Source organism: Dinoponera quadriceps, unplaced genomic scaffold, assembly GCF_001313825.1.
Source record: "Dinoponera quadriceps isolate SergipeBrazil2010 unplaced genomic scaffold, ASM131382v1 scaffold690, whole genome shotgun sequence".
Taxonomy (NCBI): domain Eukaryota; kingdom Metazoa; phylum Arthropoda; class Insecta; order Hymenoptera; family Formicidae; genus Dinoponera; species Dinoponera quadriceps.
Window position 1 is genome coordinate 1 of NW_014555275.1, and position 15,829 is coordinate 15,829.

At 43.8% G+C, this 15,829-nt stretch overlaps 3 protein-coding genes across 7 annotated transcripts; 2 read left to right on the forward strand and 1 right to left on the reverse strand.

The window, feature by feature from the left end:
* The first annotated feature begins 19 nt into the window (after nt 1–19).
* On the forward strand, nt 20–8,212 carry LOC106743742 (protein dopey-1 homolog). 5 transcript variants are annotated; one of them, XM_014617910.1, is made up of 10 exons: nt 20–479; nt 884–1,022; nt 1,217–1,388; nt 1,520–1,731; nt 1,809–1,961; nt 2,042–2,237; nt 2,915–2,929; nt 3,807–3,974; nt 4,074–4,185; nt 7,080–8,212. In XM_014617910.1, exons 1-10 carry the CDS (start codon nt 141–143, stop codon nt 7,287–7,289), a joined length of 1,716 nt encoding a protein of 571 aa, XP_014473396.1. In that variant the 5' UTR covers nt 20–140; the 3' UTR covers nt 7,290–8,212. The 5 variants fall into 5 exon arrangements, with proteins under 5 accessions (XP_014473396.1, XP_014473392.1, XP_014473393.1 ...); XM_014617906.1 differs by lacking the exon at nt 7,080–8,212 and having other exon boundaries at nt 22–479; nt 4,074–4,523; XM_014617907.1 differs by lacking the exon at nt 7,080–8,212 and having other exon boundaries at nt 22–479; nt 2,918–2,929; nt 4,074–4,523.
* LOC106743744 lies at nt 4,520–6,898 on the reverse strand. Its single transcript, XM_014617912.1, has 2 exons — nt 6,396–6,898; nt 4,520–5,328 (listed from the first exon to the last, which is right to left on the reverse strand). The coding sequence occupies exons 1-2, from the start codon at nt 6,454–6,456 to the stop codon at nt 4,796–4,798; spliced, it is 594 nt and encodes a 197-aa protein (XP_014473398.1). The 5' UTR covers nt 6,457–6,898; the 3' UTR covers nt 4,520–4,795.
* Nucleotides 8,213–9,787: 1,575 nt separating the features above from the next.
* On the forward strand, nt 9,788–15,728 carry LOC106743763 (zinc finger protein 569-like). Its single transcript, XM_014617957.1, has 9 exons — nt 9,788–10,616; nt 11,134–11,639; nt 11,715–11,993; nt 12,516–12,714; nt 12,800–13,051; nt 13,347–13,556; nt 13,652–13,990; nt 14,068–14,225; nt 14,549–15,728. The coding sequence occupies exons 1-9, from the start codon at nt 10,290–10,292 to the stop codon at nt 14,724–14,726; spliced, it is 2,448 nt and encodes an 815-aa protein (XP_014473443.1). The 5' UTR covers nt 9,788–10,289; the 3' UTR covers nt 14,727–15,728.
* Nucleotides 15,729–15,829: the final 101 nt, after the last annotated feature.

Below are 15,829 nucleotides of genomic sequence, written 5' to 3' on the forward strand. Positions count from 1 at the left end.
TTCCAGGGCTAAAGAAAAAAGGAACAATGACGTGAAAGAGCAGGCGATAGTTATTTGCTTAGTTTCATAACAAATGCCTCTCTAAGTCGGAATACGTTTGTACACAGGTGCTTCCGGAAGCCTGCCCCAACCAGCAAGTGATGGTTCATCTAGTTAGTGCGATCCGCGTAATGCCTATTGACACCTTAGTACATACTGTGCATCAAGTAGTGAAGACACCACCGCCGATACACGGTATCAAACAAGACTTCTCGTTGGAAGTCTCGGTGCTAGAACTACTTTACGTGTACATGCAAAGTAACACGTCACAGTCGCTCATCGAGTCTTGGGCGTCCTTGCTCAGTCTGCTGAAGGACGGCCTATCGTTAACTGCGCCTGCGCAATTCCTCTTGCTGGCTATATTGAACGAGTATGTACAAAAGTGTCCGCCGATGCAGGAAAAAAAAGACATCAAGGATCTGCAAGACGTATCTGCGAAGGTAACGATGATCTTGCCTCGTCGACGAGAAAATGATCGCTAAATGTGCTCGACGAACATTCTACATAGAGTGAAAATCGATTAACCGGTTTGTAATAAGTTTAACGATTTAAGATTCGAATGATTTTCACCATGTCATCAATGAAATCCATGAAACTGATACGTTTATTATAATCTTAACATACACAGTTTAAAAAACCAAATGATTAACGGTTAACCAGTTAATCGATTTCTTTCGGTTATTCAAATATTGTGATTGATTAATTCGATCGATTATCCGATTATCGAATTTTGTGATTAACCAAGTTAAAAAAACAGACATTTAGTTTTAAATCGTTGAATCGGTTATAAATCGGTTGTTCGGATGTTAAATTAATCAGACAAAATCACTTGGCGTTATTCCAGCTGATCGAGTCGTGCTCGCAAATAGCCGGCGCGTGTTTGGAGCAAACGACGTGGTTGAGAAGGAACCTTGCCGTCCGAGAAGACGTTTTCGAAGTGGTGGAAGGCTCCTCGGAAGGTAAAGAAGGAAAGAATGGTGCTGGTGCGTAATGTGCATCTTATTTTTTAGCCATACTTGTAGAATACTCTTAACGTAGCGGCGGATTCTTTCTTTGCATTTTTTGTTTCCCGTTTTTCTTCTCAACGCGCTTTGTCCTCTCGGTTCCGCGATTTTGCATTGGCAAAGCAGCTTTCCCTCGCCGGCGTTTTCGCACACACTGATGGAAACTCTTACAGTGACACCCGGAACCCCGCCCAACGCGGCGTACAGCGTTCAGGCTCAAGCGGTATTAGCGGAAATACTCGCGCCACTGTTGGACGTTAGTTACGGCTCGCAGGAGAAAGAACGCGTGGTTACGCTGCTGACGAATCTCATGTACAACGTCACGCCTTACTTGAAAAATCACACGTGAGTCTCAGGAGCCGTCTGTGCGACTTTTCACTCGCGTTTCGGGACTTTCCATCTTCGCCCGAGTTCCCCGTTGCGATCCCGACGCAGGGAAAACGGCGTTCTGATCCCCTCGATTGGTAATCTTGCAGGATAAAGAACATCGCCTCGTTTACCGCTTGCTCTCAACTATTGGCTTCCTTGTCGGGGTACCAATACACGCGGAAAGCATGGCGCAAGGACGTCTTGGACCTGTTGCTCGATCCGGCCTTCTTCCAGATGACACCGGCGTGCTTGCCGTACTGGAGAACTATAATAGACAATCTGATGACGCACGACAATACCACCTTTAGAGATTTAATGAGTAATTAGCATGTATTCCGATATATTCAGCGTCTACGTAACCGTAGGAGCTGAAACTAACGTCATTCTACTGCACAGATCGCGTCTCCATGGCTCAAGGCAGCGGGATCAGTATATTCTCGTCGAAGGAGCAGGAATACGAACAAAAGGCGCAGCTGCTGAAACGTTTGGCGTTCGTTATTCTCTGCAGCGAGACGGATCAGTATCACAAGTACATGCCGGAGATACAAGGTGAGTGCCTGCGGGATCTTTACAGGATTTACACAAACACACATACACGTATAACTGTTGATTGGTTATTTTGCTTTCAGAACGTTTAGCAGATAGTTTACGCCTACCCCAAGTAATCCCGTCTATCCAGGCGCAAGTGTTTCTATGTTTTCGCGTATTGCTATTGAGAATGTCACCGCAACACGCGACGTCCTTATGGCCGGTCATAGTTAGCGAGCTTGTTCAAGTTTTCCTCTACATTGAGCAAGAATTGAGTACAGACAGCGAAGAGTTCAGGTACGCGAATTCTTCATTGATTCATGTTGCTTCCGAATATTGAGCAAACTCGCTTATGGGACGCTGCTGCTTCGTACTGTGCATGGTGTATGTTCATTTTGCGCGCTATACGCGATTGGTTACTTTATTTGAGGTATACCGAGAACATCTCACTTGGTATTTTCTTTGTGTATCTTCTTTTTTTTTTCCTTTTTTGATCGATCTTCGAAAAATCGCGTTGCTGTGGCTTCGACGAGTGTGCAACGTCGGCGTGATCGATAGTTACGTAGCGAAAGTCTTGCAGTACGTAAATTATCGGTGATACATGTTGGCATGATCGGTAGTGTTGTGCGCGTTTCGCATTGCATTAGATTGCATTCGGTGAGATAAGATTCGGAAATTACTAACATTCGCAAAACACTCGGCATATGAATGACGGACATTTGGATACATGTAGAACATGTAGAGTACACCGCACGAAAGATGTCGATGTCGTCATCCTCTCTTGAGGTTTTCAGTACATACATGAATAATGAGACTGATATAAATAGCGATGAATATCCGCAGAAAGTTCGTCTGTATACGTCCCCCACTAACATGGACACGAACCTAATATCGTACTGTTTTTGGCTCTGTTTCGGCATCCGCGGTTTGATGGGATTTGTGGTGCCTCCGTAACTTGAATGGTGTTGGGACAGCAGTCGTCATAGCAGGTAACTCGATGGTTCAATGCATATTCGACATATACCACGTGGCGTACGCATACGGTTAACATTGCTAAAGATATTAATAACAAAATGCTGCACGGGAAAAAAAGTTTGGTTGAATTTACCAGACAGTGAGCGAACCAAATGCGGTTTTGGTTGAAAAAACAGAATTTTTGGTTTTTATAGCCTAAATTTAATTTAATTTTTATAACCATTTTTATAGCCTAAATTTAATTTCATTTTTATAACCAGAAATTCGGTTTCCTTCGACCAAAACGCGTTTGAGGCTCGTTTCATTATCTAGTCAACTCAACTAATTTATAAGTATTCAAAGATACTTTGCACCTATAGTTTTAAAGTTTAGTGAAAAAAAAGAAAAAACATTTTTCTCTCATTTCCTCGGATTTTTGATTACCTAAGAGTACAAAAATTCGCTTAGAAAAATTCACAGGGGTGTATTCAGTTGGAACCTGTTATATTAATTTTTTTTCTATAAAGAAAATATAAAGAAACCAAAGAAATCCGCGGAAGGTTAGGAAAGAACGATATTTCCGAGATTCGAAAACTGTAAATTGTATCTATCAAAGTTACAATTTACCAAGAGTAAATACGTACTCAAAGTACAATATCACTACAGTTTGTAAAAAGCGAACAAATTTTCAAGGATCGAGAGTAAATAGATAAAACGTGATCCTCTCGGTACAACTCACACGTAACCGTATGCCGTGCGCGCAAAAATGCTCGAACTGAGTTCTGTTGGGAAAATTGTATATCGTTTGCGTTGGCTGAGCCGAACCGTCACGCTTCTCGGATTTCGAGCTCCATCGCGCCGAGCTGTCGATAGCGATCTGAATAATAACGGAGCCAATCACGTTTCACGCAGCTCGCACATCAAACTTCTGTCGGCCCTGGACTCCTCGTGGGCCGTTAACGCCAGCAATGGGCTGCAAGCGCACGGACATCCCCACTGGCTACAGTTGCAACTGGCCGCGGCTAAGCTGCTAGACCTGGCGTTGCTGTTGCCCGCGCATAGATTACCGCAATTTCAGATGTGAGTGTGGTCTCATCGGACAGTTGTTCGACGACTTGAAACGGCCGTGTCGTCTCACACGCCGAGCACGTATATATTTATTGTCTCGTCGATTTACAGGTACAAATGGGCGTTCGTCGGAGACGCGGCGGCTGGGTGCACGGACAACAATAACCTATCGTCGGACTTTGTACCGCACATTACGCGAATCGCGAAATTAATGGACAGTAAGGTGAGCTCGCGCGAATTCAAGCTCCGCTCTCGCGGCACGACGAATTATTTGGCGCGTGTGCCATCGGCCACGATTCCTCGTTTCTCGTGTTTCCGGGAGAAAACAGCTTCGCGTATACGAGAATACGTTGAGACTAGTGCTGTCATTATAATCTGGCTATTTCGCGGATTTAGATACTCGGGTTCTGGACCAGGGGTCGGATTACCTAGATTGTCCGAACAGTGTGGGCATGAGTTTTCAAATCGGAACCGATCACCGGATAATCGGATAATTGGGCTCGAATGGGGCTCGGCAATCCAGAAAACTACAGGAAATGATTAGTCCCGTTCTAGTGGTTTCTTTTCGCTGGACTGTGTTATATATTCGTTTCGTTCTAAAAGCAAGAAATTTAACCTGGTTCTCAGTTAAAAAGAACAAACTTAATAACATGTAACGTCTAAAATTAGAATCGTATACTCAGTTATCCGGAGGTATCCAAGTAATGCCCGAAAGATCTAGGTTACCCAGATAATCCCGAGAGACCTGGGCACCCGGGTAGTCGAAATGGACAGCGCTAGTTGAAACGGTGCATCGCACGAGGCAGCGAGTCGATTTCGCGCGAACCATTTTTTCATATTTGGTAATTGAAATCTTTCCCTTCCTCTTCCTTGTCCGACCAACATTGCTCTGGTGTCAGGCACTTCTGTCTAATCTCGTCGAAGACGTAATCCTCCTTGCATTCGCATCCGCTTCTGCACGGTGTGTAACAATCCACCACGTCCGGCTCTGTACATGTGAACTGACAGAGGCAATGCGTCCAAATCGACCGGTCGTCGCACTCCTGGTAGCCTCTGGAGCCTATGGAGGCGAACTCGTCGTAGTCGTAGCCGGGGATTCGGTGCTTGGTGTATCTGTACACCTTCCTGGGCAATTCGTACCAGTCGAGGTGCTCGGCGAACAGATTTCTCTCGAAAGAATCGACGTTGTTCCCGAAGGCGGTGAGGTGATCCTGAGACTTAGGATACGCGTTGCGTTGATTCCCCACTGCCTCGTCGTAATAATCCTCCGGCGCTGCACCGATGCGTCTCTTGTAAAAATTCCCCACGCGATCCTCCGACAAGTCTTCGTAAAAGTCAAAATCGTACTCGGAATCGTCCCTATACTCTGAAAGGAATGCGATAATGAAAATTTGTGTAATATTTAATTATTCGTTTTAAATTAATCTTCTCAATTTGTTTAAATGAAATCTAGAGCGGAAGGTTATTCTCGGCCGACAGGAAATTGAGCTGATTAAATCAATTCGTTGGAGCAGGTCGTTGCACCATAACTATATTTTCGTTAATACTCGTTAATTAGCATCAGTTAAGCTTACATGAAAGCCGTTTGAAGCATTGAAAATACGACTGTCACGGATAAAAAGCAAGATATTTCTCACATTTGTTTATACACTCGTGAATAATATTTAAAAGGGTTATGAGGCTCAGTGTCATATTTTCAATGGCGCATCAAGGGAGGCACTCATAAATTTAATATTTGTCAAATAAAATTACATTCCTATACATTTATTTATTATTTAAATAATAAATGTTAATTTGAAGTAAAGTTGAGGTAAACATATACACATAATATCACAAATATGAAAATATTATTTTTTATTTGTTTTATTAATGCTATATTTATGCATCAGTTAATCCAATGGAGATGTACAAATAATAGAAAAAGGTATATAAATATTTAAATATATGCAAATATATTTCGAGTATTACTATAAATTATAAACTTTGGCAACGTGTATTTCCAAAACAAAAAAATCAATAATTCTGAAATTTATGTATAATGTCTGCATATTAATCTTTAATATCATAGTAATTTTTCCTCCAAATCTTATTCTTAGTTTGGAAGATATTAAAAATAAAAATTAAACATAGCTAATCTCAAGGAACGCGTATAAAAAGTGTCAACGTTAGTTGCAAATATCTCAGCTCAATCTGTTTTCTAATTACACGAGCAGTTAGATAATATTTCAGTATATACATAATGCAAGTTTCACCGTATTCTTATCACTAATTTCTCTTTATAACCACCTTAAGAATGCGTAAGGAAAAAGTAAATTTGCAGATATAATGCAAGAACAACAATGAAAACGAAAGATCTCACTGAGCACTCTGCAGTAAGTCCGCGCGATTCCTTGGAGCAAACGGAGAAGCGAATCGAGTCATTTCGACACTCACCTTTGCCGAAAACCATCACAGTGCACAAAATGTAACAAAACAGAATCTTCAACGAGGCCATCGCTATTACGTTCGAACTCTCCTCGCAGACTTCTCATCGGCGAGCTCTGCGCCGACCGTTTGATTACTCTCTCAATTATCGACGCGAGTCTCAACTCTTATATAGGCTTCGCTTAGAGCAGTGTTTCTATTTAATGTGACAGCGCTACACAATGTATCACGTTCAATCCGACGTCTTCCGCTCGTACATATTGCGGCCGATTAGATACCGAGAATCTTAAAAATTTCGATTCGATCAAAACGCCGTCTTCGCCTTTCCTTTTCTCGTTTTTCTTTCTGCTCCAATTCCCTTGGTCGGAATTAACGTTGGTGCGACCACTCGAGAACGGGACTCGCGCAAACGATCGAGCTTGACGCACACTCTCGCCTCTGTCTGTTCCTGAAATACTTATTTTAGTATCGTAGGAATTATACATATGTTCGTTTTTGCAACTAAGCCAATACATGCTCTCTTGCCCGTCGAGCGAGCGTTGCACAACGCTCAGCGTCGAGACGGCAAGTGCTTTTGTCTTCCTTCAACGTTTTCCCGAACGTGCTTAATAAGTACAATGTCCACAGTGCGTTTGAACGAAGATCTCTGCACTATTCCCGGAGCCTTATACTGACATGTTTTCTCGTTCGCAGTACAAACCGGAAGGCCCATCGCCGAAGAGGAATCCAGGGGAGCTTCTGTTAACGTCCAACAATGTCCGTTCCCTGCAGGACTTGCACCATTTCTTCTCGAGCCTTAGTCGCGCCACGTGCGACACGCACGTGCCAGTAAATAACACACAATTGGAGACTGTGATCGAGCAGGACTTCCTTGAAAAAATGCCAGCTGTGCCAGCGAGATAGTAGGGGTGAAGGGAGAAGGTAGATAGTTAATACCCCTTTGTTAACCGGCAAGTGTAAGAGAGAAAGAGAGAGAAGGAGAGAGAAGGAAAGATATACCGTGATAAGACACCTTACCCTTTGATATATTTGTAAGAAAATGTATATAGAGAGAGGGTGTTTCACTTTCACCGCGCCCAAGCGTCGATACGTATTCACTATGTCGCGTAAGTGTGATAATGTGCGAACACTCGGGGGCCTTCTTCTGGACACAGGGCGAACGCCGAATATGCCTTTCTAATTCTAAGTTCCGCTTTTCTTACATAGACATGTCACGTGTTGTTTCAGCTCTGTAGAGTCAGAAAGGCGTATTTAGCGTTCCGCAATGCATCCGGCCACGGGAAACGACACGAGATCCGCGCTCCCGATTATTACCGTCAGAAAATACACGTCCATCAGAAGAAACAATACTTTCTTAGTCCGAGTAGATGAGAGGAGGTGCGATGAATTTGGAACACCCTGCGCTCGGATAAGTGTCAATCTCTCGAGGCGGAGTGAAGAGTTCGATAGAACGCGCGAGAACCGTTATTAGTTCTATTGCGGATAGAATCGTTGTAGATAGATAATAATGCGACATTTCTTTCGCGCAGTCGTTCTTGAACAAGGAGATCCGGAGCGTGTAGAATAATAAATCGAGCTTTTTGTTACTGGTTTTTTATTGATTAAGCTTTCGACTCGTCTCCTCATTCGGTTGTGAATAGTTATCAGCGTGTATGATACGGCAAGCTAAGCTCGCTCGCGTTGACCTGCTAACTGTAAGGTTGTACAGTACGTGGTGTGTACAGTGTAACATAATATTTAATAACGGATAAAAGGTCTTCCCGCGCTATTCTCTCGACATACGCACACGTCGTTCATGTTTTTTTTTTTTTTTTTTTTTCTGTCTCCNCGTTGCGTACAGGCATTCCCGTGCGAAACTTTATAGCACTGAACACGAGAATTCCCTGCGGGGCCGGCGAGGTGCCCTTACTGAAACACGATCGCATCGAGATAACGAAAGGTAGAGATTGGGGGAGATTCGGTAACGATAAACGATTCCTCCCCCGCTCGTAATATCGAACGAGCGAAAAGTGCAATGTTGAAGTGTTCATTGTTAGCAAGCACCAACTAACAGTAACGTAACATCAATGTTGTAATTTCCCACTCAACAATTTAACTGTTACATAATACACGCGTTATACTGCATTTATATTGTTGAGTGGGAGATTATAACATTAATGTTATGCCACTGTTAATTGATGCCGACCGAATATAGGATCCGCAAGCTCGCAAGTCTCGCTCGTGGTGAGCTTTCCCGAAGAATCGAGACACCTTGTGCGAGCAGCCCGGTTGTCCTCTCGACGACGCACCTGCAGTGATTTTTATATGCGTTATCGCCTGATATAAGCACAATCTCTTTTTTTCCATTCCGCTATTGGCGTCATCGAGACAACCGGCCCGCTTTACACACATACACACACACAAAAATAAACAAACCCCGAGCGAGGTAAAAGATCGCTATGAAGTCTCAGAAACCTCCTGTCCGTATGAATTATTTAATATAAGACTATTATATTATAAAAAGCTTTTTATTTTAACGAACCGACTTTTTATGCGAACTAGTAAATTATTACGATGATGCTACTTTACAGCTTGCTTGGAACAAGACGCTATATTTTTATGAGAATAAAAAACTACGCGCGATAATCATAAAAAAATCTATCTCCAAATATATCTGCTTATCTACAATCTACGGCATATTATCAAGCTTATGCACACACACACACGCGCGCACGCGCGCGTGCGGATACGTATGGTTAGAGAATAAAAGAAATTCGAAAATATATTGGAATATAGTGAAATACATATATAACAAAAATGTGTGTCGTCTATTTTGCTCAATAAAAATTTTGGAACTGTACCGAGCGTTCAACTCGTAACACTCATCTCGCTGCGGAGAAATAAAGAAAGGATAAAGGCGTCCCCTTCCCCTGGAATGTAAACCTGAATTAACGCTATATTAATTTTACCGATGGCAGAAATATCATAGAAAGTAAATTATACGAAACGAGGTCAAAAAATGAGTCTCTAGTCCATGCGCCTGCGCCCGGCGTTCAAGGATTCAAGAACGAAGGACCGTCGAAGGAGGACCATCGAGTCATTGAAATCGAGAACAGGTGTGCCGGGGCGTACCTTACATATTGCAGAGGAAAAAAATCCGGCAATCCCGCTGTAAAACGCCATACATTCGGCGGTGAATCGATGGCACGTGTTGCAGACGACACGACAACCGCTTCTCAAGCTCGTCCTGATTCGTCTCGAGCACAATGGCCTGTGCGCGAGTGGGCGCGAGTAGAGACGAAGAGGATAGGAGTGCGAGCGAGCGAGCGAATGAGAGAGAGAGAGAGAGAGGGAGAGTGAGAAGGGGAAAGAGAAAGAGGGAGGAACGTTAAGGCCGAAGGAGAGAAAAGGAGAGAGGGAGAGTTGCTGAAGAGCATCGTTTACATGGCGCTATGCGTTCCGATGAGTACATCACGTCCGAGGTCTCGAGGACAACGTGACGACGCTCGCCACCTTCTTCCGCCGCGTTCCCGTGATAGGTGCACGAGGTCCTCGGCGAGATGACAATAACGCGAGACGTGCGTGCACACCAGTAAACTCGACGCGAGGAAAACCGGTTCCAGCCGAGTAGTTGCACTTCAAAGGCTAATGCTGAACAAGCGAAGCAAGGCGCACAGGTGAAAGTGAAGTAATCGAAAGGAATACGCGGACGAACGGGCGGGCGGGCGACTGGAACGTCTCTCTGGCGTCTCTTCTTCTGGCCCAGGCTGGCCGGAAGCATGGAGACGCGCTTGTCCTGAGGCGCCCCGTCGTTGGCTCGCTGACAGTCAGCTAACCTAAATCGGACGCGATATCGTGATATCGGAACACGACAAGGCGTGACGGTGAGCGAAGTTCGGCGGCAGCCACGAGGCCTCCTGCACCATGGCCATGCTCGACAAGCTGGAGAACGTCTGCAGGCTGTGCATGGAGAAGAAGAACGAGATGATGCCGATCTTCGGCAACGAAAGTATGCAGCGCAAGGTGCCCCACAAGCTGCGCGGCTGTCTGCCAGTGCTGGTGTACCAGACCGACCCGCTGCCGAAACAAATCTGCCAATTCTGCGCGGCCAGGTTGGACGATGCTTACGAGTTCCGAGAACATTGCCTGGACGTTTTCAAAAAGATGTTCAACATGCTCCTCAAGTCGAAGCAGACGGAATCGGTGCGGATATTTTTGGACGCGATGACGAACTCGCAAGACCCATGCCAGGTTTGGTCCGATGATTTGATTTGCTTTGGAGATAACTGGTCTCTTCTTTTCTGCTGAATTAGCGCTGCACTAGTTCGAGAAATGTTCAAGTAAATTTCAAGTTTAGCTAATTCAGCTATAAGGAACAGATCAAAGGTCTGTTTCCTGTTCCCGAATTAAGATTGCACCGGAACATTGTTCCTTTTTCTTTCAACACTGAGTTATATACTTAGATCTGTTTTCTGTTCCTGAATTAGGTTGCACTTTTTATAATTAGAATAAGACAAGTATATGACTTAGCGTCAAAGGGGAAAGGAACAATGCGGCCCTATAGTTCAAGGATAAAAAACATACCTTTAATGTGTGTACATATATATATATATATATATATATACNAAGAAGAACCGATCAAATATTCTCAGTATTTTAAGGAATGTCATTCCAAGAGTAGATTTTTATCTGTAATTAATCGGCATTGTGCAATTTGACATTAGTTTTTGATGAGATTCTTTAATCGTTGCTCTGTTTCAATCTGCAGGCGCAGCTGTGCAAGAAATCTAGAGCACCACCACCTTTGGTCCCTTTGCCAAACTCACTGCCACTTGACAACTCATTGGCCCCGATCAACCAGATCGCTCAGGACCAACTGCAGAGCGCTTGTATAGAGACCCTGCCCGAACTGCCGTGCGAGGTGGAGATCAAAGAGATGACCGGAGACGCGAGTTTGAACGACCAAATTGCTGCCTGTGAATCGCCGAGCAGAGTGCCCAAATGGTTGGACACTTACATGACGGATGTGCCAACGATGATAAATACAGTTCCTACATTTGACATTACGGAAGAGAAGCGGACGTTCTCTAAAGCGGAGTACCAAGCAAGGAGAGAGGAGAAGCGCACGAGCATTTTGGAACAGGCGCTGACTGGTAACCTCACTATGAACAATATGGCGAAGAACAATCTGATGGTGGACCACCAGCAGAGGCTACAAACCAAAACGAGATTAACTACCGAATGGTGGTGCGCGCCGTGCAACCGATATTTCAAGTGAGTTTTGTTACTCCATAACACAGCGACAGCGATTCGTCAATTTAGTCAATGACCAGCGTTAATTGATTTCAGATCGAAGGACAGTCTAGTGAGACACCTGGAGGTGTTGTGCCCGCGCGAGTTCACTTGCAAAAGATGCTCTATATCCTTTGAGTCTGTGGAACTCTTGGCGATACACGAAGCTGACAATCATTTGAAAGTCGAATTAGACTCGACGAAAGACTTAAACGATTGCGATCAGTGCGACCGGCAATTTTTAAGCTGGAACATGTTGAAACAGCACAGACTGTGCGACCATTTGGCCGGATTGACTGAGTTCCTTAGAGATACACGGTGTTCATTGTGCAATAGGTAAGCAATTTAGAAACATGTTTCCTTTATCGACCACGCGCGCTATCATTCAATCGCTTGAATTATTTTTTCTTGATAAGTCACTAAACAATTCACTATGCTCACTTTCTTCCCTGAATTACCGTTTTTAATTAATTAAATTTATAAAATATCAAATATAATTTTGTCACCTTTTTTAATTAAAAAAAAAAAACTCCGAAAACGTACTTGTATCGTTCACGCTTTTGGTCTTATTATGAACTTTCGAACTGTATTATGAAAAGAACTCATTATACGTTAAGTTATCTAAAAATAAACCTCAAGGTAAGAATGTTTTTTTTTTGCTTAAATGATCGTAATTGTTTGGAATATGACAAAAAATATCACTTCTCGTCATCTTCTCTACTAAGAAGCTATCACTATTTCAATTTTTTTTTTATTCCGGTGATTGAATGACAGCGCTATTTATCGTCTCTCGGATGTTATGTTCACTCATGCGAACTTCGATACTGTCTGAGCACACATATACGTGTTTGCTTTTAGGTTTTTCCCTACTGTACGAGCCTATCAAAACCACATGCAGTTGCATCAAACGAACGACAGCTTGGTATTACCGCAGAGATCATTTTCAGCGGAGCCCACGTTTCCCATGGTGAAGATAGCGGAACGAATGGGGGAAGTTAAGAGGGTAGATCCATTCTACGAAAACACGAAATCCCTCAAGTGTCCCACATGCGGAAAGGTAAGAGTCCATCCATCACGTTATCGTAAGGAGAAAGGGTCCTGATTTTATGACGGTCGGGTTAAAATCACGTATTTGCCGCCAGGTCTGCACGGCGCAAAGCGCGTTGTCGAACCACATGCGTACCCACAAGCCGAAGAAATACAAGTGCAATTTTTGCGGCCGGTTGTTCGGACTTCTTATACGACTGGCGGCGCACAAAATGTCGCACGATAAGCAGGCGGAGGTATCACCGGTGATGTCGGCAGTCGAGCAGGAGGAGGCGTTGAACGCTGAGAGAGAAGCGAGGGAAGCGAGAGAAGCCAGAACCCGTGTGAATAAGAGACCTTACTCCGAGGTTTGTCCAAATTATTTTTCCTTTCTTTCTAATCGACGCATACAAGTGAATACAATGAGTGTATGATGTGAGACGTAGAGCCAAATTGAGATGCTTTAATTTCATCCGACGACCAATGATTATTCCAAAGATCTTAAATTGCTAATCATGAGAAAATATTCATATTCTACAGATTGATTGTTATGAGTAATTAACGATGGGAGGATAAAATTTAAGTATTATTTGAATGAAATGATTCTATTGAAATGATGTACGATACGAGATTAAATTACGATCGTCGTGTTTTCGGTTGCAGACAGTGGAAAATCGCGACGCTTCGCCGGAGGACGAGCCTGCCGAGTTCAAAAAAATAGCAAAATGCGGCATCTGTTCGCAGTGGTTCGGCGACCACACGACGATGCTGACGCATCTTCAGACGCACTCAGACAATTATAATTGTAAAAACTTCACGTGTCACGTGTGTAAAAAGTCGTTTAAAGAACAATGGCAGCTGGCTAGGCACGAAGTAAGTATTTTCGCAACATGGTTACTTTGAATTAGTCATTTGTCATGTTATCTCTCATTTTTTTTTTTCAACACGAGCCACTTTCTGATTAATAGGCGAGTCACAAACGCGCTCACAAAGCTGCGTACACATGCAATGGCTGCAAGAAGTCCTTCACGGACAAGTCTCTGTACAAGGCGCATCAAAAGACGCACACAGTGGACAAAACCTATCATTGCGCCAAGTGCAATAAGATCTTTTTCAAAGAAGTGTCGCTGCTCGCCCATCAGTGCACAGGTGGCGCGTTGTTGGAGAAGAGGGTCACCGTAGAAGCCGTGCAGAGAACATCGACTCACGACAGCAACAAGAGACTCAAGCGGGACGCGTCGTTCTCGTCGTTGCCGTCGCGAAACTCTCATATGAGAACGCCCGACAACGAAGCGTACGGCAACATGGTATGTAATACATGACGACAACAATATCGCGCATCGCTTGTACATCCTGACTGTGTTACTGACGTGTCACATTTCAGGCACGTGAGATTAAGCTCGAAACGGACGACGAATCGATGCCAAAATTGAGCCCGGAGATCTTGGAGTACGTACCTCCCATCATCGAGCCCAGGGTCGAAATCAACGAGCAAAGTGTACCCCCACCTTTAAAACGGACTCTCATTAGGACAACTAATGGGTGAGTGAACGTTTAAAAGCATCGTCTGGAATTATACTTACGCCTTCGAGAGGCTATTTTGCTTGACAGATACTAAATTTGTGAGCGACTTCCTTGATACGCCATTGAAAATATGGCATGGATAAAAACTGACGGATAATACATCCTTAAGCTGTAGAACTGATCAAAATATTGCTGTAGTTTTGCATACTCTAGAAGAAGATTGAAGTAACGATGTGCTTAAAATTCAGTTCTAATAATTAGGTTACGCCAATTTGCGTGCGAATACCCTAACCGCTGCGTAACGCGTGTGCTACCATGATACTTAGATTAGATATTTTCAGGTATCGTTGTGGCGTCTGCAAGTCACCGTTCGTATCGAGGGAGCTAGCCGTGGCGCACCTGAGATCAGCGCATCCGCTGATGCCATATCAGTGTCCTTATTGTAAAAAGCGATTCACCACGCAGTTAATGTTCACCCACCACATTAAGACGGAGCACCCCGATGAGTCCGAGAACTGAAGACCGCTCCTCGTGCGATTCTTCTGGCCGCATAGACCGATCAAAGTTGTTTCACAATACGTGCCTCGTACTATGAGAGTGCGTCTCTTATAGTATGTATATATACAGGACGTTTATCGAAGGATTTTCCAGCTCAACCGTGCCGAATACAGCTGCGGTGAACACCCTGTATATAGTGTATCAAACTTTGGCTCGAAGGCCGTGTCATTTTGTTTGTAGGTGTTGAGAGGGAGAGTCCTCTAGTGCGTGACCGTGAGCGATTAACGTTAAAATTCGTTCGTTGAATGCGAGGCTATTGATACTAGTACTTACGCTGATGAACGTGCCTGTATAAGTGCTTTGTTTTACAGTGTTATTATAATCTAATTGCGCGCGCAAAAAGAGAAAGAGAGAGAGGGACGACGACGACGACGACGGCGATGTGTTTCTAGAACGACGGTAAGGCAAATTTCACAAGACGTGTTGACTAGAAAAACAATTTAGATAGTTACGTAAATGTTTGATCGGCCATTGAGCGGTCAATAGGAGATTTTAGTTGCATAATTTCTATCATGTACGATCTTTTACGACGAAAGAAGTTGCGGTTCAATACAGTGACAGCGACATAGTCGTGAGGAACAATATAGGCGTACGTTCATTGACATTTTGTTTTAATGTCGTTGTAAGTTATCTTGCGTTTCAGAGAGAGAAAGAGAGAGAGAGAGAGATAGGGAGGGAGGAAAAAAGGAACGGAGGTGTCGAAAATCCTCAGCTATTTAATTATTAGAACACATTCCCGCAGTTTTACTTGGCGTCACGATCTCGCGGCGATCGTAACGCGAACGGAGTGCCGAAGTGCTTCTCGAGAATACCGAAGATCGTCGTCGTTAGTTGCGGTCCGGCGTAGAAAAAAAAGAAAGCCGACGTTCCCAGCCGACAGCGATGCCACGTAATTTAATTGTACACTATCTTTGTAAGTTTATTTTATATATAGCTAATTTACAATAAACCATTGTCGAAAGATTCTCTCGCTCTCTTTCGACCCTCGCCGGAGAGTCCGAGTTGTGAACTATTCCGACTATTCAGGAATGCACTTTCTCATGAGTATTCATCTCCGCAACGGC

Coding starts and splice junctions, on each gene's coding strand:
- LOC106743742 (XM_014617906.1), top strand. CDS start 141: ATGGTTCATCTAGTTAGTGCGATCCGCGTAATGCCTATTGACACCTTA. Junction 480..883: donor TGCAAGACGTATCTGCGAAG/GTAACGATGATC, acceptor GCGTTATTCCAG/CTGATCGAGTCGTGCTCGCA. Junction 1,389..1,519: donor CCTTACTTGAAAAATCACAC/GTGAGTCTCAGG, acceptor GTAATCTTGCAG/GATAAAGAACATCGCCTCGT.
- LOC106743744 (XM_014617912.1), bottom strand. CDS start 6,456: ATGGCCTCGTTGAAGATTCTGTTTTGTTACATTTTGTGCACTGTGATG. Junction 5,329..6,395: donor TGTGATGGTTTTCGGCAAAG/GTGAGTGTCGAA, acceptor CATTCCTTTCAG/AGTATAGGGACGATTCCGAG.
- LOC106743763 (XM_014617957.1), top strand. CDS start 10,290: ATGGCCATGCTCGACAAGCTGGAGAACGTCTGCAGGCTGTGCATGGAG. Junction 11,640..11,714: donor CCGTGCAACCGATATTTCAA/GTGAGTTTTGTT, acceptor AATTGATTTCAG/ATCGAAGGACAGTCTAGTGA. Junction 14,226..14,548: donor CTCATTAGGACAACTAATGG/GTGAGTGAACGT, acceptor AGATATTTTCAG/GTATCGTTGTGGCGTCTGCA.